Here is a 23,488-nt window from a genome sequence, read left to right as displayed (position 1 = left end):
CCCGCTCCCGGCCCCGCCCCCGCTCCCGGCCCCGCCCCCGCGCGGTGCGCGTCCCGCGGCCGGAAGTGCTTTTCCGCCGGAAGCGGAAGCCGCCCTCCCATGCTGCGCGCGCGGCGGGCGGCGGTGGCGGCGCTGGCTCGGGTGGCGGAGGCGCTGCCGGGGCGCCCCTGCGGCTCCCGCCTGCGGCTCCCCGGCGGCGCGGCGGAGCCGGAGCCGGACCCGCGAGGTGAGAGCGGGGCGCCGGGGGCAGGGTCTGGGGGAGGCCGCGGTGAAGGGACGGGGCCGATCGTGGCGGGAGGCGGTGGGGCGGGGGAGGCCCCGGTCAAGGAACGGGGCTGGGGCGGCGGGAGGCCGCGGGGCCCGGCGGTGGGGGCGGGTGCTGGGGCCGGGGCCGGGCCTGCCGGTGGGGGCGGGCGCCGGGGGCGGCTGGCGGCCGTTCGGCTGCCCGGGCCCTCGCTGACGCGCCCGTGTGCGGCAGGCTGGCGGGAGGCGGTGGCGGCCGCCGTCAGCGCCCTGCAGGCGGGCGGGCTGGTGGCGGTGCCCACGGACACGGTGTACGGCGTGGCCTGCCTGGCCCAGGACCCCGGCGCCGTACGGAGCATCTACAGCCTGAAGGGGCGGAACGGGAGCAAGCCGCTGGCCATCTGCCTCGGGGACGTGGACCACATCTACAGGTGAGCCGCCACCGGCCCCGGTGCCGCGGGGGCCGCAAGGCCTCTTCTCTGGGCCGCAGCCGCTCACCTGCTTCCCTTAAAACCTCTGTGTGACGCTGAACAAACTTGTGTAAGTGAGGCTGTGAGGTGTGTTCTGAAAATAGATTTGGGCTCCTGAGAGCCCCAAAGTGTAAAACTTTTAAAGAGAGGTTTGTGGTTGCCTGAACTCTGTGGAATTTGTGGTAGGGAGAAGTCTACTTTCTGCTCACCGCACCGGAGAGCGTGAGCTCTGGGGGGAAGGGCTCTGTTGTAGCTGGCCGCTTCTCAGTGCGTGCAGCACCCACAGTCTCTGTGGAGAGTCGTGCCGCAGCCTTTCGCATGCCTCCTCTTGCTCTGTAGATACTGCCATGTGAACGTGCCGGATGAGCTGCTGCGGGACCTGCTTCCAGGACCTGTGACCCTGGTCTTAAAGCGTTCAGAAGAACTAAATAAAGACTTGAATCCTTTCACATCGGTAGGTCTTTGTCATAGGATGCATCTAGGTGTTTTTGCTTTACAGCACTCTATTTTTTGTGCTTCTGCAGCTTTTATTCTCGCATGTGTTTAGTGTGCTTAGCAGTGGTTAACATTTCCTTGGAGCTGGTTCTTGTGCTCCTTGTGACTTATCTGAACGTGGCATAAGCCAGCATTAGATGCTCACTTATGAAGGCATGTGCATGTATTTTCCCAGTGCAACAGGTGTTGAAGCATTAATTTGCTTTATTATCAGCTTGAAGTCAAGAGGGCTTTAGGCAATGCAAGATTAGAAAATGATCTCTAGTTACTGCATGTAAATCTTTGCTCTCTTTCTTGTAGCTGGTTGGTGTTCGTATTCCAAACCACCCGTTTATTAGGGAGCTGGCACGAGCTTGCTCTGGACCACTGGCTTTAACGAGTGCAAACATCAGCTCTCAGGCAAGCACGCTGACAGTTTTGGTAAGCCTGTTTTTCCATTCAGTGAAATTATTGTGGTGGGCTCCCAGGTCCTCCAATTGCAAGCCAGCTTTATCAGTAAAATTTCACAGAATTTCTTCTGTGCTGCTGTTATCTTTTGAAAGTCTCTAGTCTGTAGTCAAAGCAGCCTGCAGATCTGTGGCATGTGGTAGCCATCTTCCTGTCATCCTCACCTTAAAAACTGAGGAAGGGCAGAGCTGAAATGCAATATTAAAAAGCTTTATACACTGCTTTTGAAGGGGGTGCCAAAACCAGAAGGCAGAAATTGCTGTAGGAGGGATGGGTCTAAAATGAGACTGCTGCTGCTCTCTGTACAGCTCCTTGCAGCCTGGGAATTCACTTTGGCTTTTGACCCTGGTGATGGTATATATTTAGGCATAGTACCAAATGGTCCCCAAGTATCTTGACAGAGTTCTAGCTTTTTTTGTGCACTCTGCCAGCTGCTTTAATAAACAGTGATGCAGCTAAGAAGCCCTGAGCCTGAGATGCCTTTGGAACTTTTTCATGTGTAAGATGAATCTGTTCTTTGATATCAAACTGAGGATGCGTTCATGATAGAAAAAGGTGAGACCAGCTCCCTTGACACTAGAATGTCCAATAGTATCTAGTAAACATGATTACAAACCATCTTCTGGATTGTTAGCTACATCTCTTTTTCTCAGGAATTCCAAGACCTTTGGCCTCAGTTGTCCTTAATCATTGATGGAGGCCCAGTAGGGGATGTCCAGAGCCCAGAATGTCGCCTAGGGTCAACTGTGATTGACTTATCGGTATCGGGGAAATTCAGCATCATTCGCCCTGGCTGGTGAGCACTGCTAAATGGAACTGTAGCTTTTTCTTTACTTTAAATAAAACGAAGCTTTCAGGTTAGGGTGCATCATGTTTTGCTTATTTTCCTACACTAGTTAATCTTTACATTGATGTTTTTAGCTTAGTTACCAGCATACTCAGAAATCCTGAAAGAATACTCCAACTGCTGAGCCCAGGAGATCCCTGTCTAGAGGCTTCTACATGAAACACCCTAGTTCCTGTAGTTCATGTTCTCCTGAATTCAAAATGCAATATGCATCCTTAGCTGAGTGGTGTTTTGCAGAAAATGCAGCTAAATCCTGAAGAAAGAGAAGAAAGAACCTTTTCCTGACAGTTATGTTTTTCCCCCACAGTGCGCTGACATCTACAGTTGAAATCCTGAGGCAGAAGTATGGCTTGATACCAGAATCATCTTGAGACTTCAGATTCTGAGGAAGCTCTGCAGAGCTGGTAAAGCTGGACACTGTGTGCCTGCCTGTGTGTTCAGGAAGGGGACATTAATGGCCTTGTTTAATAAGGTCGATGGATTATGTGGGGACACTAGACAAAGGATAATGAGAGCAACAGTTAATGGGTACCTGTTAGTGTCATATCTGCTGTAGTCTGAGAAACCAGCGCAATATTTATGCTGACCTCTCCATGGTGGTGTACCATTCCCAAATACCCGTGTCCATCTTATTAAGACGATTAGGCCTTTGAAATAAAATAATTTGAACATGAGACTGTTTTCAGGGTGGGATGATGAAGATAGTGTTATTGATCCTCCCTCCCCTTAAACTTGTTTCATGTGTCTATTTGGCTGTATCTGCATTGAAAGAAAAACAGATGGGGAAAGGGGTTATTCAGACTCTCATGATGTAAGTACATTGTTCTCTGACTGGTTTTCTCTGTTCCAAATACAATCGAACCTGCTATTAAGATGAAACTGTAAAGGCTTTTTTTTTTTTTTTTTAAAAAAAAAAAGCATTCAGTTGCTTATCTAGGTATAAGTTGCTTAGATCTATTGGAAGACCTGACTTCCTTCTAATGGAAGAATGAAGCCAAGCTCTTAATGTGTTGATCTTCAGTTTCTTGTGTGGACTTTCCTCTCTGGATCTTGTCTTGGAACAGTGCTAAGCTGAAGTAAATAGGGAACAGGATGAAAGTTTCCTCTGGCATTTATTCTTCAAGGAAAAGTAAAGTTTGTGGTGCTATTAATAATTTTAAATTGAGTAAGCAACTTGCATAATTTTGTTATAAGTGCTTATTTTTAGGTGTTTTCCATCACATATGACACACTACAGGCATATGTGAATAGAGCATTCTCTCACAGAGCTGCCACTTCTCATTTTATTGATACAGACAAGTATAAATTAATTTTAATGGCTAATTTGGAAGGGCCCATGCATGTTTAAAACCACAAAAAAGAGAAAGCTCCTGTGTGCTGACCTTCTTTCAAAGTACAGATTAATGGTATTTTCAATTGCATTTTTATTGCAAGTGTTTTTGTTCCTTAGTTGCTAAGAAGATAAAACAACTTCAGATCTAAATTTCAAAACATGGAACACTAAACAATCAGATAAGAGCTTTTAGGATAGATCATTGCATTTCATTGGTTTCCAACACGCACAGTAGATTAAATAATCACTAGCATTCCACCTCTAACTATCTTTAGTTATTTGGATACAGTGGGTCGCAGGAACAACACCCAAAGCAGAACTCCTTGGTATGAAAGAGTTTGCATAAAGCAAAGGGTACGTAATTGCATGGTTTAGTTCTGTCTACAGTAGACAATTTAGAGGATCTTTTATTCCTTTTTTTCATTAAGCTGATAGGGAAATGCTTTGTCAGGGCTGCTGGTAGAGCGAGGGAATATGCGATCACTGCAGGTAGTGGGCCAAGGGCATCAGGTAAAATACATGCTGGAACCCAGCGAACTATGTAAAACACCACAGAACATACACGCTATAAGAAAGACAGATCGTATCTCTGACCCACAAGCCAGCAGCCCAGTGAAGATTCTAGAAGAGCTGCAAAAGGGTCATCTGCACTAAATCTGCAGGAGAGCTAGGTTGGACTGCTGTTTAGCGATCGATCCTCTGCTCCTTGTAACACTTTCTCCTGGGATTTCAGAGTTAGGGCTTAAGCAATCCTTGGGATACTTGCGGAGGATGCTGTTTGCATACAGCTGCCTGAATAGGCTGAATGCTCTGCACAGAGACTTCACTCCTGTGGCTGCTTCTCCTCAGGTGCTTTTTCCTTAAGTGCTCCTCTCTGCCGCAGCTTTGTCAATGGGACTTCTTTCTCAGTAAGGCAAATACTAAAGTCACATCAGCCACTGCTCTTTCTCTTTGCTGAAGTGCTCTGCCCACCTGCGGGTCAGCTCCAAATACATGTTAGGCTGGTGAGGAAGGTAGTCCAGATAAAGACGTGTCAGAGTCTTCTTGGGTACAGCTTTCTCAATCTGGGTGCCTTCATGCCATTCATTGAAAGAAGTGATGGAAACGATCTCTGGCCTGACCATGAGAGCAGCCTGCAGAGCTGTTTCATAGTACTTCCCATTGACTCTGTTCCGAGTATTGTGGTTGTTCCAGGGGCGGATGCTAGTGTCGATGTAGCCTGGGCCAACGCTGGGGATGAACATGAGGTTGTTGGAGTCACAGAAAGTTTTGATCGCTTTCCAGTTCTGGTGGGATGAGCCGAAAGAGAAGCCATTGGATGCGAAGTATGTGTACATGCCATCATACCCTGCGGAGAGGATATCGTGCTTGTGTCCTTCCTCTACCAGCAGTGCTATGAACACAGCATCGTAAGCAGTATTGCGCAGAGAGTGGGAGCCTGATGGTGTGAGGAGGTTGGCCCACGATTCAGCTGGTGTCAAGTAGGAATCATAGATGTAAAACAGCGGGAGACTCCTGCCGGTGCTGGTCTTGTACTTATAAAAAGCCGCGTGTGATCCGTATCTAGACAGAGAGCACAAAGCTGTTTCAGTGACTGGGGTAATAAACCCTCAGCAGGTGTTTACGTTATAAGGCATGCATGATGTGAAACTTGATTTGCCTCACAGGGACTCCTTGCTTAGAACTTTTCTTTGGAACCTTTATCTCCTTATTTATGGGAATGCTTTTTAACTCTGGTGCCTGCGCCTGTTTCTTTCCTTTCAAAAGAGAGGATATAGGTGCCAGCCTACAGTAATACTCTAGAAACCCGGATAGAAGAAAGCAAATTCTGGTTCTGAAAACAAGGTATTGAAGTGCCAGAGGAAGCGGGATTTGATTGACCCCTGCTCAGTTTTTCCTTGTTGGCTTGCTCTAGGTAGCTCCCTCCTCTGTGCCCTGTTTTGTTGGATTTTGCATTTAATTCAAAGTTCTGCATGTTGTTTGTGCTTAAAGCAATGTTATACAGCTGGATTTAGCCTACATGGAAAACTTACTTGTCCATGATGTATTTGATGTTTTCGTGCACAGTGTGGTCATCACGCCCTTTGTATGGCTGGATATGGAAGGCAACCTTCAAAAGAGACCATGGAGGTGGTTATTTTTTTCATACTTGCTTTGCTTTCTCTGCAGTCTGACCTCCCAGAAGACACTAGCTCCTTTGTAGAGGCCTGCAGGTAGCCTGGGAGGACCCCTTCCCCATGCAGGCAAATACAGCAATCTGTTCAGTGAGGCCAGGGCTTTCACTAGTTTTTAGTAATGCTAATGAAAACTGAATTGAAAACCCCAACTATTAAGAAGAGAAAAGCCCCGTGTTTAGCTATTGAAAAATCATTCCCATTGTGTTAAGTGCTTATTTCTTTTAACACAGTAACTGGAGGAGGAGGAGGGCCCAAACAACAGGCAGGAGCCTCACCTTTATGGCGTATCTGTGTGCAGCATCCAGTATAAATGGCACAAGGCTGTCAGATGGCTCCCCGTTCTCATCTGCTAGGCCGGGTGGGTACCATGACAAAACCAGCACTCCTGCAGGGACATAATAGAGCAGGCCTTAATGTTTTTATTCTGAACTTTTCCTCTTCCCATGCATTAGCAGTACATGAAATATTTCTTGTCATTCTGAAACTTTAGAAGACAGCGTTTGAGCCCTGGGTAGGAGACCCTCCACAATACGGTCTGAACTCCTGGCTCCGAGACGGCTGCAGGCGCCTCTATAACCGGCAGCAGTATGGGGGATGAGTGCCGGCTGAATCCTGCAGCTGGGAGCAGGGAGAGGCGCTGTGCCCGGGGCGCGCTGTGGGGCGCTGCTTGTCTGAGCTGGTACTCGACGACGGTTGGTATCGCGGCACCCAAAAGGGGGAAGGGGGGGGAGGCTTGTGTTCCCGCCCCGGCGGGGTGCCCCTGCCTCAGCGTTTTGTGCGCGTTCGCGTGGGGCCGGGGGGGGGGGGGGTCATCGCTGCCGGTGCCTGGGGCCCGACAGGCCCGGGGGGGGGAGCGGGCCGGGCCGGGGCGCGGGGCCGGGGGGCTGCGGCGGGGCCGGGGCGGGGCGGGGCGCGGAGCTGTCCGGGCGGCGGTGCTGAAGGCGGCGCTTACCGATGGCGGCGGCGCGGAGCTGCCCCATGTGCTCGTCCAGCACGGCGGGGTCGCGGGAGCTGTAGGGCCCGAGCGCCGGGTAGAAGCTGGAGCCGATGTCGTCGGGCGGGCGGTGGCGGCCCCGGGCGTAGCTGGCCGAGACCTTGGGGTCCCAGTGCGGCACCGTGGCGTGGTCCCAGTGCACGTAGCGGCCCTCGAAGCGCGGGCTGCCGTACCAGGCGTAGTAGAAGGCGTGCAGGTCGTAGGCCGGGCCGCGGGCGGGCGGCGGCGCCGAGGCCCGGCGGGGCGGGGGCGGTGCTGCCGGCCCCGGCGCGGCGGCGGGCGGCCCGTCGGCGGCGCGCAGCGTGCGCAGCGCCATCACGGTGCCGAGGACGAAGAGCGCCGCCAGCAGCAGCGCCAGCCCGCCGCGCCGCCGCCGCCGCCGCATCGCCCGCCCGCCCGCCCGGCTCCCTGCTCCGGCCCCGGCTCCGGCGGCCCCGGCCCCGGCTCGGCGCGGCTGCGGGCGGCCCCGGGCGCTGCGGGCGGGCGGGCGGCGGGGACCCCTGTTGGCCGCGGCCGGGGCTGCAGCGCCGCAGCCCGCCCCCCGCCCCGCCTCCGCCCGCGGCCCCGGCCGGGCGGGTGTCCCCGGGGTGTCCCCGGCCGGGCGGGTGTTCCCGGGTGGGCCGCCGCCCCGCGCCGCGCTGGCCCGTCCTGGTCGTCCTTGCCCGCTTTCCCGGACCGTCGCGCCCGGGCGCTGCTGGCCGCGGCTGCCCTCCCGCAGCAGCAGGCTCCCGCGCGCCGTCCCCTTCGTGGCAGGTTAGGTCCCCCGCGGGCTGCCGCCATGCACCGCGAGCACGACGCCTTGACCCGCGTTCGCCGGCGGTGCCCGCGCTCCCTGGGAAGGCGCTGGCCGCGTTGGCCGTGGTCTCCGGCTGGGTCGTCTGCAAGGACTTCGGGCCGCTCGGCGGTGTGCCGGGGCCAGCTCCTGCCCCGGCACCTCCACGGGGGGCTGGTGTGCGCCCCGCGGCCACCGACGGTCACACCAGAGCTGTCCGGTGGGTGGACTAGTCCCAGGAGCTGCGGGTGACTGGTTTTGGGAAGTGTACTGCAGGTGTGTAGCGTGTCAGGAATAAGGTTTGTGAGTTATTAAGCAGTCGTTGATTATGTGGGTTCCAGTTAAATTGCTGCCCACAGGCACTGGAAACGCGTGCAGGGCTTGTCGTTGTCTGCTTGGCAAGACCAGGGCTCAGCCGATGTGGATTTTGGCACGTGGGCGACGTGCTGACCGGTGCCCAAAGAGTGCCCGTGGCACTGGGCTGGGGGGGTGATTCTGTGGGGGCTCGGACAAGCTGAAGGGCGTGATGATGTTCCTCTCCTTGCTACATCAAATGCTTAGTTTTGACTGCTCATGTTGTGGGTTGGGCTGGGAGGTAAAAAGAAGAGGCTGCCAAATGCTGGGAAAAGACACCGACTTCTGTCTGCACTTGGTTCCCGAGTGAAGCACTTGAAACAAATGGCTGCTGAAGGATTAAACTTACTCAAGGAAAGGAAAACACGCTCCAGCAAACACTGAAATGTGACTATCTGAGCCGTTAAAGGGAAGAACATTTTAATTGGGTGAATCTGTTACGCACAAATGTTACAGGCGATAAAACTCCTGCTAAATGGAAACCCAGTAATGAGATAAACCTGTCGAGGGAACAAATTGCCTGCAAATCGGGAACAGGCTTTCGTGGCTCCCCGGCAGGTTTGGGGCCGCCGTTGTTTTGCTTAGCTGAGGCCGGTGCCGCCCCGCGGCGCTGGAGCCTTCTGGCGCTTTGCTCACAACAGCCGCCCGTGCAGACTCGAGCCCTTTAGGGAGAGCAGGCGCGCGGGTGAGCAGGAGTGAGCTGTAGAAACTGCTGGGAGTTTGCCTTTCAGAAGTTTGCGGTTTTTGGCTGGGTTAGATGTGCACAAGAATTATCTGTAGCACTTGATGTATAGTCTTGGGACTGCATGTTATTTAAAAATAGGAAAAACAAACCAGTGACCGTGTCTGCCTGAACTATGGCATACTGCGCGTGCCCAAAAGGGGTTTTGGCAAAGCCAGCAGGTCTCCCACAGATAGTCCCTTGGACTCCAAGGCACAGCCTCGTGTTTTAGACAACACTGAAGCGTCATCTAGAACAAACCAGCTAAGACTAGTGACTTGCGTAGTGGTGTTAACCTGGACACCGCTGTCACCCTCCATCCTACATGCACTTGCAGAAGACTGGTGTGGTCTTGTCTGTGCTGGGACATTTTGTTTTCTGGCCATACACGAGCATGGTGTATGCATTTGCTCTCTCAGGCATCCCTCCAGCAATTGCTCCTCACTGATCCTTTTTCTCTGCAGGCTTTGCTGTCTCCTGACACATGTTACCGACCCGCAGGCTCAGGGAACCGTACCGGGCAAGGGCGGCTGCAGCAGTTTGTGCCCCTGTGGCAGGCTCCCGGTCTGCTGTATGTGCTGGGTCCTGGTTTGCAGCGTGGTTTTGGTAGGATGGCCGGTGGTAAGGGGTGTCGGGACTGTTGTCTTGTCCTGGCCGGTGTGCTGGGACTGCAGCTAGAATGCTTGGCCAGCCCTGCTGTGATCCCGTGTGCTACTGTGTTGTCCTGGGTATGTTTTGGCCTCTAAAATTGCTGAAACTAGTGCCACGAGGGTTTGCCAGAGACATTTAATAATACAGCCCCAGTATTTGCTGCTGTGATTCTCCTGCGACAGTGACCTCTCAAGGCGATTTAGAGAAATGCTGTACTTCCTTTCATTATTGCCAACTGCTTGTCCACAGATCACGACAGTAGAGCTGAACTTGTTCCCATGGAAGTCCCTGGTTTCTGCCCGACTTCTCTCTGCTGGTTATAGACTGACCCTGATCGGGGGTGAGGCCTGCTTCTGCCTTGCCGGGGTACCAGCATCCTTTCGTTTGAAGCAGTTACTTCGGTTCCTAGTCCCTGCTGCCTTTCGTGCATCGCCATTATGTGACTGCTGTGAGCAGCCCAGAGCCAGTTTTGTCAGACCAGCAAGAAGTTTCCCCTTGCTCAGACAAGCAGTTATTTTGTAAAATGCAGAACCTCATCTTTGTCCTCTGTCTTATTTGGGCATGGGGCACAAGTGCTGCTGGAGTCTGAACTCTGCATGCATGGACTTCGCTCCAGAAGTACTTGGTGTCTGTGTGTAAATAGCGCACAAATGCTGCGCTCGGAGGTCTGGAGAGAGGCATCCAGTCTCAGCTATCCAGTTTCTGGATTTATTTAGTTAGAAGTGCGGCTTTATTTTACTATTTTACTCCCGATTGCAGGGAGAGATTGGAAACCATGGGGCAAGAGTACTTTAATAGCTTAGAAACTATAAGGCAAATAATGCCTCCTGCTTCCACCATTTACTTTCAAGTCTGTTTAAGGCTGGCATTATCATTTTGGAGGCCCGATTCATGCTTGGGGTTGGTGTGCCTGTGTGTTTATTCATCAGCTCACATCTGCCTGGGCTTCTTCAGTGACTTGGCGCACTTCATTTCCCCCTGTGCCTCTGACTTGCTGTCATCTGCTCGAGATGCGGATGCTTTTTAATCTAATTTCATGCCTGCCAGTTGTGGGTGCAGTGTGTCATGCTGAGCCAGCTTGCTCAGGATGTTGGTTGTGATGTGTTCTTTTTTTTTTTTCCCTGAGTCATTTCTTTCATTTGCTCATGCAAAGTATGTAACTGTGTGTGTGACCTTCCAGCTGGAGAATCCTTGCATCTGAGCAAACTAGAGCTACTAAGAACCAGCTGCAGAGAGGGAGACAGTAGGGCTAAATATAACTGCTTTTAGATGGACGGTTTTAAATTGCTCTGTTCAGCCCATCATCCCACAAGTAGCTGCTGTCATTTTCTGTCAAATAGCTACCTGCAGGCTGCTTGGAGAGCTCTGACTGCAGCGGGTCGGATGCTCCAGGGGGGTGGGAAGAGCTGTCTGTGTTCTGTGTCTGGGGCCAGGGACAAGGGCACTGGATGGAAATCTGCAGACCAATGAATTTGCTGTCACTCTTCTTCTGTGCCTTTGGATACTGCCTATGACATTTAATTTATGAACTGGCAGGGGAAGGAGCTAAAGGCAGGGTAAAACCATCTGTATACAAAATATTCAGGAAGCAATGGGCAGAGGGCACATGATGTGCAAGTTAGGATATTCAGGACTGATGGTCACATCTAACAAGGTAGAGTGGTGATGTTGCCCAGTCAGGTCTCCTCATTCCTCTGTAATTTGGTGTTCCAGCAGTATTGTAAGGGGCTGTGGGATGGATTTTTTTTTTTTCGGAGTCCCATCCCCGAGCCCATCTGTGTTGCAGTTGTCCAACTACCCTGTGTTGCAGAAGGCCCAGAAATGCAACCTCCCAAATATTGATCCAGGGCACTTTTCACTGCTGCATTGCTGGAGATGACTGTCATCCTAAATGACCTTCCCGCTGGCTTCATCCGATGCGTCCGTCCGCACGGGTTTGTCGTAGCAGCTCTGTGAGCGGGGCTGTACCGGCTGCTTTCTGCTTGCAGCGTGGCCCAGCCTCCAGAGCTTCGTCTCTGACCGCTAGATAGTGCTAGGCCACCGCAGGGAGCGTTGGAGCAGGCACCCGCGCAGGCTGCCTGCCTGCTCCCTCGCTGGAACGCGTTCAGAAGGGGAGGCTGCGCAGGGCCCCGCTGGCAGGGGCTGGCTCCGATGGCGCGGATGGCCGCCTTCGTGCAGCGCTGCTTGGCTGCCGGGCGGCCGGCTCCAGGGGGAGCGGGATGGGGATGGTGCTGTTCTGCCTGTGCGTGGTGCACGCAAACTCCACGCTGGCATGATGTTTTCCAGTGTCCGAGTGTCATGGAATTGTTATGTATCTTTATTGCTCATGAGCAGCTGTCTCAGTCGCTGCTAATGGACTGTAATATGCACAGAGCTGACCCCAAAATGATGTCTTCATAGAAATTGCCTGTCTGTGGAGCCTCTGCTGTGAAAGCCCAGAAGTACCAGGCTGTGTGAATTACTGCCATTTGCAAAGCATGTGTGCGAGGGGTCTCTGAGTGCTTCCCTTTCCCCGAGCCTTTGCTCTTATCTTGTCTTTCCAAATCAGATGTTCTGTACTGCAGAGGCCTTCTGTCTGGAGGACAGAGGGAAGGAAAAGAGGGATCACTTCCCTTTTGTCCGCCTGCCTGGGGCCCTGTCCCCTCCGGGACTGTCCCCGCAATGCTGATAGGCAGTTTTTTGTGAAGGCTTTTCAGGCACTCGCTATAACATCTCACCTTAGTGAGCAATTTCCCTACTGATTCTGCTGCTCTCTGCATTTGCATAGCAAGTTTGCTGCTCCCCCCGCCCCGTTCCTCAGCTCATCAGCTATTCACTGATCTTTGCCAAGCTTCTCCAGCACTCATTCATCACTCTCACACCCGCCATCCACTTTCCAAATGTTTCCTGTTTTTCTGGTGATGTATTTCCCTGTTCAGATAAGCTAATCTTGCACCATCAATAACCAGGGTGCAGCTGTGCTCCTGACCTCCGTACGGGAGCAGGCACAATGCAGAGCCTCACAGCCCTGCCGCGCTGCGGATGGAGCCGGCCGGAGCAAGCGGAGCCGTGGGAGCTGCACCGGGATGAGCAGGGCAGCAGCAGGGGCCAGCAGGCCCCTCGGGAGCTGCGCCGAGGGTGAATCCCTGGTGCGGGGTTTCTGCCTCCCCTTGAAGGCTCTGAAACAGAGCTGCAGACCCACGCGATGCCCTCGCAGCCGGGAAGGGCTGCTGTCCCCGTGCTGCCGGCTGGGGAGCCCGTGGTCTTTGAGAAGCTGAGGCAATGCCACGAGGCAGAGCGGCCTTGCTTGAATGGGGCTGGCTTTGCTCTCTACTCTTTGGGGCCTCGGGGCCTCAGTCCTGGCTCGTATCTCTGGCACAACCTGGCACGGCCTTTGCTAGCCGCCTTGGTGAGCAGAGAACTCGGGGAACATATCGGCATCTCAGCTGGTGCCTCTATTTTTGGCTCACTCCAAGCTGTTGGTGTTCAGTGTCCCTGCAAGTGACAGCTTTATTTGTGCCACCAGCGTGAAGAGGATGAGCTGCGTGTCAGGCATGGGTGAAGTGGCTGGTGACCTTGTTCCTTTGCAGGAAATGCAGGCGTTGTAAATCACTTCTTTCCTCCGGCTTCTGGGTGTCTGCAGGCCGCTGTAGCTGTTACAGTGATGTACGTGGTACCAGTTAATGTGACCGTGGTTGTGTCAGCATTTGGGCACTGTCAGCACTTCTGGAAAGCGCCAGCACGGAGCAAACCCAGGCAGACGTAGGGGTGGAGGGGACTGGGGTGTGAGAAAAGACTGCTCCTCACTGGGGAGCAGCTCAGCAGCTTCCCGTGAAACCCAAGGATGCAGCGTAATTGCGTGTGCTCTCGCCAGGATCCCAGATAGGCGTTCTTGGGAGGATGGAGGTCGTTTGATCCCTGATGGCTACAGCAGGCAAGGCATAAGTCACCAGTGCATGACGCTTCCTCTTCGGTTAAGTTTAAAGTGTCTGAACGGGCAGCAGAGGTGCGAGTCAGCACCAGGAGTGAAATACGCCTGCCTGGCCAGAGAAATTCGGCAGCAGTAACACACAGCAGTATGAGACCTCAGATAGGTTCACGGGTTTTTGGGAAGAGCTGTCCGATCTACAGGGCTGGTGTCCCATCACATCCACGCTGGCTCTCAGGTCAGGCGGGACTGCGGAGGCAGGCAGCCCTCTGCCCCTGGTTGGCCTCTGCCTCCGGTTCGCTGGTGTTTCACCCGCTCTGAGAGCGGCTGGGCAGTGCCGCCTGCTCGGCGCGGCACACGCAGCGGGGCAGCCTCTGCCCGGGAGGAAGTGCCAGGAGCAAAGTCTGCGGCAGCAGCTCGAGTGCTGCCTGCTCCGTGGGGTTGCACGGTCTGCCAAGGGAGCGGCTCCAGAGCAGCGGGTGCCTGCCCTGGCTGCCCAGCACGTTGGAGGTGCTGCCGCTGCGGGAGAGCTTGCTGTAGCTGCCAGCGTGGTAAATGGGGAGCTCCCCAGGAGGGGACCCTGCTGCTGTGCTGGGTGACTCTCTGCAAAGACCCAATGCCAGGAACTGTTGTGTGCGCGGCAGTCGGGGATCTGGAATCGGGACCGACAGCAATAGCCAGCGTGGTACGTGTTTGGGATGTTGCAAGCTGTCAGGTGAGATGCATCGTGAAAATGCAGTCATCACCAGTTAGCACATGCTGATTAGGCAAATAGATTCTGCTGGAGTGCAGAGATGCCTATTTAGATCTTGTGGGTGGAACTATAAACTCTTTCGTAAACTACTTCACAGGAGCAGCACGGATTCAGGGTGGCTCTTCTGTTTGCAGCCCTTGTTGAAATCACATTGGCGTGAGTACTCAGAGCAGGAAAGACATGGTTTGCATTTTAATTAGTGCTTGACCTCTAAATAAAAATGCATCTTTAGAGCCTCATTAGCAGAGCCAGTTCAAACTCACATAGCAATGATTTGAAGGAGTAAGGACCTAGGCTTAGGCAGGCTTAGTCCGTGTTGATGTCAGAGGTGAAGCTGCTGAGTGCCTGACCCTTTGTGTCCCTGCTGAAGATGTTGGGAAAAAATATTGTCAGGGGTTTGTGTCTGGAAGTCTTGGCTGAGTAATCAGTTCTTCTGGCAGTCAGGAAGTTTCTGGGTAAGCCTTGCTTCTCACCTGTGATCTTATCTAGCAATGTTTATTGAGTGATTCCACTGTGATTCTTACTGCTGCAGTTGACGGTTAGAGGCCTGTGGCTTTTCATAACCCTTTTTTATCTTCTGCAGCTGTTGGTGGCAGCAGTGGATGTATTGAGCATTTTTGACAGCAGATGTAGTTGGAGCACCCTTTATTGTGGCTTTTTGGTTATGCTTTGGAGTGCTGTGGGAAGCAGGATGTAAATTAGAGCAGCCTGGGAATGACTCTTGTTACTGCTAGGTGCCTTAGGGAATGTATTTAATTATTTTAGGAACAGCATGGTTTTTTTTTAATAGCATTTTAAATATTTTTAATGTATTTCTGGCCATCTGTAGCTATAATTGGGACTAGATTCACTCTGCGTCCTTCCTCAAGCTCCACAGGTCTGAGTGAACGTGCATGGCTTTACAGTGCCACGGTGCAGGCACGGTCTGCCGGGGCCGATGTACCCTGGGTCCTATCTTCGATGGGACGGTCTGGAAGTCTTTGGCAAAACTGACCTGCGCGTTTATCCGCAGAACAGGATAGGAAGCTGCTCTGCCCTGCGTGGCCCTGTCTGGAAGAGCCCTGTGGTAGAAAGGAGGTGCTTTTGCTGGGAGCATGCTCATACTCCCTTTAAGGGGAGTAGGGGCCATTGCTTGTGCCTCTAAGATCCTGGGCGGAGAGAGGGGACTGGCATCTGCTGCAGGCTGGAGCTGGGAGATGCAGACCCGCTCAGGCGCTGCTGCAGCCGCGAGCAGCGCCCATGCAGTTCCTGGTGCCTGCCTTGCCTGTGTGCAGTCCAGTACTGTTAGACGCATCTTTCCTCCAGCTGCAGAAAATGCAGGTAAATGGAGGAGGTGCTCATTGCTGCTTGGCAGAAGACTACGTCAACATCCAGATCACCCTCCTCGTGTTCCCTGTGGCCACCGCTGGTCCACAGTACCGTCCCTTACAGGTCGGTCGCGATAATGGCTGGGCAGAGCAGGCCGTGCCGTGGAAGGCTGCTTGGAGCACAGCTCAGAAATGGTGTGACAGTGTGCTCCTGCAGCAGAGTGCTGCATGCTGTCTGCATGAGTTATTTGAAATCCTTAAATGATGCAAAACTGATTGACTGGATGGGCTATGCAGCTGTGTTACATTACATATCCCTGCTTATCGCAGGGAAAAGAGCTAGTGGGTGCAGACGTGTTAGCTGTGGGCACGTGTTAACAGGCAGGAAAGCCAAAGCCTGTCTCTGCCGGTAGCTCAGGTACGTCAGCAGCACAGGTAGGGGCTGGTGGGTCAGACTTTAGTTGGGGCAAGTCTGGGACTGCTGTGTGCAGGTGTTTGCCGGCAAGAGATCTAAGCAGTGCTGCTTGCCCGCCTCCACTAGCTAGCCAAAGATGGCTTTGTCCACGTTACGCATTTCAAACTGGGACGGAGGTGTTTAGCAAATAGTCCTGGCTCAGAGCACCTCCTCGGGTGTGCCGGCCAGCTGGCTCCGTCTGGCTGTTGCTACAGCCCTGAAAACGTGGGTGACGCTTTACCGAGAGGTGACCCTGCCCCAGGAGAGAAGGGCCGAGCCGAGGCCTGGCGCAGCTGCCTGGGCAGAGGCGAGGGTCTGTGTCTGGGAGAGGCTCACGAGTACCGCCTGCGTGCCACAAGGGCTCTTTCCCTCTCGAGACACGGACACCGATGAAGGCAAAGCAGTAAGTTCTGCTTTGGCAGATGTAGCAGGCACGTGCCTGCGAGGCTCCAGCATCCTCCTTGTCCCGAGATGCTATGGGAAGCCACCAAAGCACCGCTCTCCCAGCCCAAAGCGGCCTCACCCGGGGAGCCTGCTGTCCAAAGCATCTGCTGGCACCAGCCGGGAGAGGTTTCCTCCATCATCACAAACAACTCTGCAGTGCTGCTGCTAAATGCCCTCAGTCTACTCCATAATACAGAGCAAAGACAACCAGGCTTGGGCTAATTAAGCTGGAAACATAACATTACAATTTGTAGCTGATTAAATCTTTCAAACAATATTTATGTTAATCTCCCCCTGATTTATTTTCTCATAATGCCTTGACTAGGAGATAGTCCAGTGCATGGGGAAATGGTTCCAGATGGAGCACAGTCCGCCTTGCCAGATGCTTGAGGCTCAGCGTAAGGATTTTTCACTGCCTGTGGTTACAGTCAAGAGAGTTGATCCTGTCCATTTAGGCCATTTTTGTAGGTAGAGGGGGATGCTGAGCCCTTGTGTTTGCTGCAGAAGAGTCTGCTTGTAACAGCAAAGGGCTGCGAACCAGCCCAGGGGAAGGGGCGCTCATGAGACTGCCTGAGTCTGTCCTCAGCGTGTGCTGCCTCTCTCACACCCGCTTTGCATCTCTGAGCCAGGACTTTGCTGTCTCGAGAGTAGGCTGCTGTTTAATGCTCCTCTGAGTATGTCTCTGGAGATTGCAGGGGGCTTTTCCAAAAACCAGCTTCCTCTCAACCTGCAGCCTGTGCATATCTGTTTACACTGCCGTTGCTGCCTTCTTGCGAGTTGGCAGCTTGCAGAACACATGTTGGTTGCCTGTGCTGCTGCCTTTTACTGGTTACACCTCTTTTTGCCTGGCCTTTCTGACAAGCAGCAAACAAAAGCACAGCCCAAGTGCAGCATGTCCTTGTGCTAGACTGAAGAGTGTGCGCAGCACAGTGAGTGTCTGCGAGCGGTTCTGCGGTTGCCGGTGAGATAAGAGCACACAAAAGCTCGGATTCTCCCGTGAAGGAACTGCGGTAAAATACTCTAGCCGTGGAGCAGTGTCGTCGCCTGTCTGTTGGGATGTGCCGTGGGCCAGCGCCTCGTGGCTCCCGCGCTCACCCGCTCGGTGGGGCTGGGCCGCTGCTCCCGGTACCGCGTCGTTGGTCCGCGCTGCCGCTCGGGGTCCGGCGGCCACGGGGGCTCCTGGGCCCGGCGCTGCCGCGGTCCCTCCCCAGGCAGCAGTGTGCAGCGTGTTCCCTGAGCCTCGCCGCTCGTCAGCCGGGAGGGCACGCTGGGCGCGGATAATGGATAGCTCCGGTCGGCGGGCGGCAGGGATGACCTGGAGAAAGCGAGAGCTGCCGCAGATAAATTCCCTGCCAACCAGGAGCACCAGACAGTTCAGTTTTATGACTTGAGGAGAGCAATTGCTCATCTCCTTTGATGGAAGAACAGCCTGCTCAGGTGGATGGCACGTTCTTTGCATAGGGAAGCAATTTTAACCTTCTCCACACTGCAAAAAAGTCCTGTCCCTCTTCCTTCCCTTCCTGTGTTTGCAGACTCTCTTCCATCAGCTGGGCAGCTGATTTGAGGACCTGCTGCCACGAGCCAGCCTACAGCACTGGGCACACTGGTTCACCAGCCTCCCGGCTGGTTTACAGCAGGGTCGGAGAGCAGGGACTGCCCCCGCGGCCTGGGAGCAGGGTGCTCTGGGGGTGCCCACGGAGGAGCTCCGTGGAGGAGCTTCAGCGAGGCGCAGCCGGTGCTTGCAGGGAAGATAGCTCCAGAGGTCAAGGGGGTTTCACTGCGGAACTGCTAAATTAACTATTCATTTAATTATATTTTGATTAAATTAGATCCTCTTTTTTTTTTTTTTTTTTTTTAATTTCACCAGCAAATGATTCTCTGCATAATTAATGATGGCTGATTCTGGTAATTCACTTACTGCTGCTGAGGGGACGGAGGCTTCGTTCGCAGGCGGTCTGAACCCCGTGCTGGTTTCTAGGGTCGGTGCTTTTCTGGGCTGCACCGTGCTCTCTGCGGAGCAGCCCTGCGGGAAGCTCCAAGTTTGCATGGACACTCGGTGGCCTTGGGGGCTCGCGGGGAAGTGCGCTTGTTGGTGGGGGGGTCTCCAGGGCAGGGAAGGCACTGAATCAGACCCCTCTTTGCACTGAAGCTGTCAGTTTTTATTCATGGGCCAGCTCTCCCCTGGGTCTGTAATGATGTTCTCCAGTAACTCTGCTCACAAGCAGCTAGGAAGTGGGCTGGCTGCAGCTCTGTCAAGTGCAATTACTTCATTATGCCGTGACACAAACTGCCGTTAGCCAAGGCCTGTTTTGACAAGATTTTGAGGGAAGTGAGAACTTGTGGCTGTGTCTGATGTGGCAGCAAGATCCCACGGCAGCGTCCGTCCTGGGCCCATCGCGTGCGGAGCGTGGGAATTCCTGCGCGAGCTCGGTGACTCATGGGGCCCAAATGGGCATCCAGGCTGTGCGGCTTTCTAACGGGCTGATCCGAGAAGGCAGGTCCATGAAGTGCGCCGTGGGCCTGGTGCCAGGTGGGAGGTCTGAGAGGGTCCTCCGCTCCCGTGGGGCAGGCGGCTATCAGGCGGCAAGTCACAGAAACGCCTCTGCTTTGAAGTTCCTGGTTGGCTGAATTACTCGTAAAATGTTATCGGCATTTGCCGGCCCTTCTGCAGCGTTGCGGGGCTGACGTTCGGGTGGGAGAACCCGAGCGCTTCTGCTGGGTCGGGCCGCAGCCGTCCTGCCTGACACCTCCGTCCCGGGGTGTTCCGAGGGCCCAGGCTGCGCCACGTGAAGCAGCTCAGCGCCGTCGTGCGAAGAATCGCGTCTCCCGCGGGAACTCTGGTAGAGAAGCGGAGTCTGGCACAACGTCATCCTGCTATATTGCAGAGGCCTCTTCTTGGGGACAAAAAATAAGAAGAGTCTCTTTCTTTTCAGGAACTCGCAAGCGCTTGCGTAGCTGTCATCGTGGGCTGAGCTGACGAGCTGTCTCCTGGTGAGAAACAAATTTAGTTAACCTCAAATTAGTCAGGAGAATATGAGACTCTTCTCTGAAACGATGTCATTCAAACCATTGCACCTGAAATTATCCCCACTAGAACTGCAGCTGGAGACATTAATTAATTCACTCTGCTCCCATATTAATTCTACAGCCGTTCCTCTGTAGCGTGACTTGGACGAGCCGTGCCCAGCCGTTCTGGGCAGAGCGCCCCGCTGCAGGGAGCGCGGGTCCCTGCTCGTTTCTGTCTAGCTGGCCATCAAAAGATAATTTTCATTTTTTTCCCCTTGGTCTAAATTGTGTCCTTTAAGTACCCTTCAGAGCCTGATAAGCTCCCCGAGGGGGAAAGAGACCACTTTCCTGCCTGCAGGTGTCTGAGGTGGTGAGTCTGTGGGGATTTTTGCTTTTGATCGTCAATGGTCATCTTTTAAAAACCACAGTGGGAGCAGGACAGTTGGTTTAATTATTGTGAGGATGTTTGGCCGAACTCCTTTGCTCGTTACAAGGCGCGTCTTCCCCTCCCCGCTGAGGGCGGAGGGGAGAGCACGCGGTAGTGCGGGTGCTGGGGGGGTCTGCTGAGGGGCCTGGCGTCGTCCCCAGCAGCCCCGAGGGAGGAGGCGGCTGCGGGGACGTGACGGCAGAGGTCGGGCTGCAGGACGGTCCTGGACCCGTTGCCGCCGGCCTGCCGCGCGCGGAGGGTGGCTGGCAGCGGCCGTGCCGCGGGGCTGGGCTGCGGTTGGGCTCCGGAGCCGTCCGGCGCCCGCACTTCCCTTTGGCCCACCCTTTGCGGGCCGGGGGGTTGCGATGGTCTGTCTGGGCGGTGCCTGGCCTGATGGAGGCTTGTCCTCAGCTGGAGGATGACGATAACGAGTACAATTAAAATCGGCATCCCTCGCGTCCCTCGGGGCGGTGTCGCCAGGTCGGTCCAGCAGCCCGCTGGCACCGCTCCCGGGGGCGGCTGCCCGGCCGGCGGAAACGAGCCTTGGGCGCAGGGGCTACGCGCGGAGCTCCACTCGTGCCTTCCACCGTTAACGCTTCTGTGAATAACCTTTTAGAAATGATTCCAATTAGTCTAGCACATCTCTTTGTAATCTGGGTCCCTGTTGTGCTGTCAGACTCGATTCAAATTTAATTTGCAGAAGGTATATATCTGGCAGCTTTTTTACTTAGCACAAAACTGAGAGGAAGATAACATTGATGGAAAAAATAATACAAGTTCATATTCTTTTTACCTTAAGGAAGGAAAAGAGATGCCAGAAAACTTAGCCAAATTTACATTTTAATGGGAAACGTTACGACTGCCTGCTCTGGGAGACACAAATTGCTTTCCGGATTGGACCCTGACTTTATACCAAAGTGCATGGAATTAAATCTAGCAACCTCTGATGAGATGAAAGCAATATCAAGAAACGCAGCCACTGCCGCCAGCCAGCTGTGAGGAGCAGGCCAGGCGCTGCCGGTGCTGGCAGGTCGGTCTCCGTCACGCGTGCGAGTAAGAGCAGGACGGGTCCGTGTGCTGGGGCCTGGCAGAGGGCTCCGCTGGGGAGCAGGCTGCTGCGGCGGGGCAGCCCCCGCTCCTGCCTCGGGGCAGCCGGACGTCACGGGAGCGCTGCCAGCAGCGGCCCGGCCCACCGGGACCTCGGAGGATGGGGTCTGCTCGGCCGGCTCCGGCTGACAGGCGCAGCCAGGCGTCCCGGGGAGCCTCCGCGCCTTTGGCAGGTGGCCCTTGTGCCTGAGGGGTCCTGAGACCTGCTGCCGACGGTCTTGCAGGGTGACTGTGCTGCGGGCTGGTAGTTTTGAGGGCTGGAAGGCGGTTTGCAGAGGAGACCCCTGCTTTTCAAGCCTGGGGTAACCCTGGCCTTGCCGATGTCCCCCCGCCCAATTAACTGGGTGACGGCAGAGGGGGGACTCGTTAAGAAGCGTCTGTCCTTGCTGTCTTTGCAGCGAGGGTGGAGTTTCGTGCTGCACTCGTAGAAGTGCCACTTCAGCCCTTCCCGCTGGTGTCGGCAGCAGGTGCCCTGCCGAGCGCCTCTCGTCAAAGGCAGACGCTCTCCTCGGGGTTTCGCTGCCCCCTCGTCTAATTGTGCCTAATCAGAGCGGCTCGAGCCTGGAGACGGGCCCCAGCGGCGCGTCTCCGAGATGCCAGCCTGGTGCCCCAGACCTTCACGCTGGGACAAAAGCCATGCCCAGGCAGAGCTGCCTTTAATTTCTTAACAACTTAAAGCTCTCTGAAGAAGAAAATGGCACGCTGCTGAGCAGTCTTCTCTCCCCGGCAGTGCCCGTCACCTGCAGCCGTTCCTGGCACGTTTGCAAGCACGGCAGACTCGCGTCTCTGCTGGGGCTGAGTCTGGGCGATCACCGGGCTGGAGCTAGGTACGTGCTGTGTCTTCCTGCAGCTCTCCCGGGCTCGGGGCACTGGCTGGGGCGGACTTCACGCAATGTGCTGTTGTCTGGCCTGTCCCAGCCAGGAGCACTTCCCTGTGCTGGAGCAATCCGTCTCCTCTCCGCACGCTTGCAATAGAATATTTGAGCAGTTCTTGATTTCCCTGGGTCCCTCACTGCCTCGGGGGTCCCACGGGTGCCCCAGCTGTGCCCGGCCCCAGGCACAGCTCCCTCCTTTGCACGTGTGATTGCTCCGTTCTGGTGATAATGACCCAGCCTGTGCTATGGATGCGCTGGGGGATTCACCAGCTTCTGAGCTCATTTTTCAAATAACTTCTTTGCACCTGAAGGCAGCTGGTTTAATATACATGTTGGATTCCTTCTGTTGGCAGCACGATAGGCAAAGGGTTTTATTTGCATCAAATATTCTTGGCAGTAATGACCAAGGTGTCTGAACATTGAACTGACCATTAATAATTCAAACAGCTCGGGTCTCCAACTATTTATTTATTTACTTCCGAAAGTTGCTGGTAGTTATTTTTCTGGCTCATGAAAGTTGGAGGCTGCAGTTGTCAGCGTGGGCTGGCGGGGTCTTTCTGCAGGGCGCCCTCGGCTCCTCCCTGGCTGCTCGGACTCTCCCGGCCTCTTGGCGAGGCAGGACCTGGGGCAAGCGGCGGGGACCAGAGGCCGTGGAAGTGCCCTCAGCGGGGTCTCGTCCCCCCGCGCGGGGCCCCGGGAGCGTTGGCGGCAGGGTCGCGCCTGTCGCGGGGGCCGTGAGCCGCCGTGGAGGCCGCCCCGGCCGCCCCCGTGCACGACGGGGCAGCGCGCTGGGCCCGGGGCGGCCCGCGAGGCTCCTCGCTCCACAGCGCGGGCCCGGGACGGCCGCGGGGCTGGCGGGGCAGAGCCGTCCCGCGCGGGGCTGCGTGGGGCTCTGCCGTGCGTCCGCTCCCCGCAACGGTGGCTCGGCAATCGCGAGTGCCGCTGTGCGCGGCGGATGGGACGTAGATGGCCAGCGTCGTGTGGCAAAGGCTGCGCTCGAACACGCAGACGCTGTCCTCCCGGGGAGCGGGATGCTTCCAATGCAATAAAATAAGCAAAAGCATCGCTGTAAGAGGCTCAACCAGAGCAGATGCTCTGGCACCCAGGCGGCTGCTTCCCTGGGTGAAGCAGTGTCACTGTCTGGAATCGGAGGCAGTGATAAATCATAGGTGACCTTCAGTAATTTATTGCTGCCTTGTGTGAAACGCGCTGTATCTCTGGGCCAGTTCCTGGGCATCTCCCTGGGATCGCAGTAATTCCAATCTTCAGGGCTGTAATAGGTTTGTCATGGGTTAGATAATGATAAAAGGCTGGGGACGTAGGCGGGCTCTGTGAATGCCGAGCTGCTGGAAACGGAGAAGCGCCCGCACAAATGGCAGATATCACCGGCGTCTGCTGATGTGCGAACTGCCGCCGTGGGCTGCCTGTTCTCCGGAGCCGGGCGGGTGCCCTCCGCGGCACCGGTGGCTCCTCCGTGCTGGGACAGGGAGAGGTTGTTTCTAACGTTTGCAGTTTGCCAGGCATTAGCGGGCTCTGGACTTCTGCTGCACTCGCTGCTCGTAGAAGTAAGACTAATGCTATTAGCGATAAGTGATGGGAGAAATGCTGAAAACTCCGTGTTGTTTGCAGTGTGGCAGATGTTCTGCTAATGACGTGGAACAGCTCTGGGAGAGCGCTATGGATTTAGGTTTCGCGGTGACATT

At 54.8% G+C, this 23,488-nt stretch overlaps 2 protein-coding genes across 4 annotated transcripts in view; one reads left to right on the top strand and one right to left on the bottom strand.

The window, feature by feature from the left end:
• Positions 1–54: 54 nt before the first annotated feature.
• The window catches only part of YRDC (yrdC N6-threonylcarbamoyltransferase domain containing), a 43,196-nt gene continuing 19,762 nt past the window's right edge, over positions 55–23,488 (top strand). Inside the window, exons 1-8 of one of the 3 annotated variants that reach the window (XR_010392716.1) lie at positions 55–226; positions 479–674; positions 1,053–1,167; positions 1,509–1,628; positions 2,309–2,451; positions 2,810–2,906; positions 6,243–6,370; positions 6,503–6,704. Coding sequence is in view for 2 of the 3 variants with exons in the window: in XM_064525280.1 (XP_064381350.1) it covers positions 100–226; positions 479–674; positions 1,053–1,167; positions 1,509–1,628; positions 2,309–2,451; positions 2,810–2,873 (765 nt within the window). In the remaining variant the exon portion in view is untranslated. Of the gene's footprint in view, positions 227–478; positions 675–1,052; positions 1,168–1,508; positions 1,629–2,308; positions 2,452–2,809; positions 3,664–6,242; positions 6,371–6,502; positions 6,705–23,488 lie in introns of those variants that run through there. The other 2 variants (XM_064525280.1, XM_064525279.1) reach the window with 2 other exon arrangements.
• Positions 3,910–7,505, bottom strand: MANEAL (mannosidase endo-alpha like). Its single transcript, XM_064525278.1, has 4 exons — positions 6,965–7,505; positions 6,288–6,397; positions 5,869–5,945; positions 3,910–5,398 (listed from the first exon to the last, which is right to left on the bottom strand). Exons 1-4 carry the CDS (start codon positions 7,389–7,391, stop codon positions 4,762–4,764), a joined length of 1,251 nt encoding a protein of 416 aa, XP_064381348.1. The 5' UTR covers positions 7,392–7,505; the 3' UTR covers positions 3,910–4,761.

Source organism: Dromaius novaehollandiae, chromosome 23 (assembly GCF_036370855.1).
Source record: "Dromaius novaehollandiae isolate bDroNov1 chromosome 23, bDroNov1.hap1, whole genome shotgun sequence".
Taxonomy (NCBI): domain Eukaryota; kingdom Metazoa; phylum Chordata; class Aves; order Casuariiformes; family Dromaiidae; genus Dromaius; species Dromaius novaehollandiae.
Note: the sequence above shows the minus strand (reverse complement) of the source record. Positions and strands in the feature narration are given on the sequence as shown.

Bases quoted from the DNA above. Each gene is read 5' to 3' on its own strand.
- MANEAL (XM_064525278.1), bottom strand. From the start codon at position 7,391: ATGCGGCGGCGGCGGCGGCGCGGCGGGCTGGCGCTGCTGCTGGCGGCG. The intron at 6,398-6,964 runs GTAAGCGCCGCC...ATGTCCCTGCAG, and splicing joins GCTCCGCGCCGCCGCCATCG to GAGTGCTGGTTTTGTCATGG. The intron at 5,399-5,868 runs GTAAGTTTTCCA...CTCTCTGTCTAG, and splicing joins ATCAAATACATCATGGACAA to ATACGGATCACACGCGGCTT.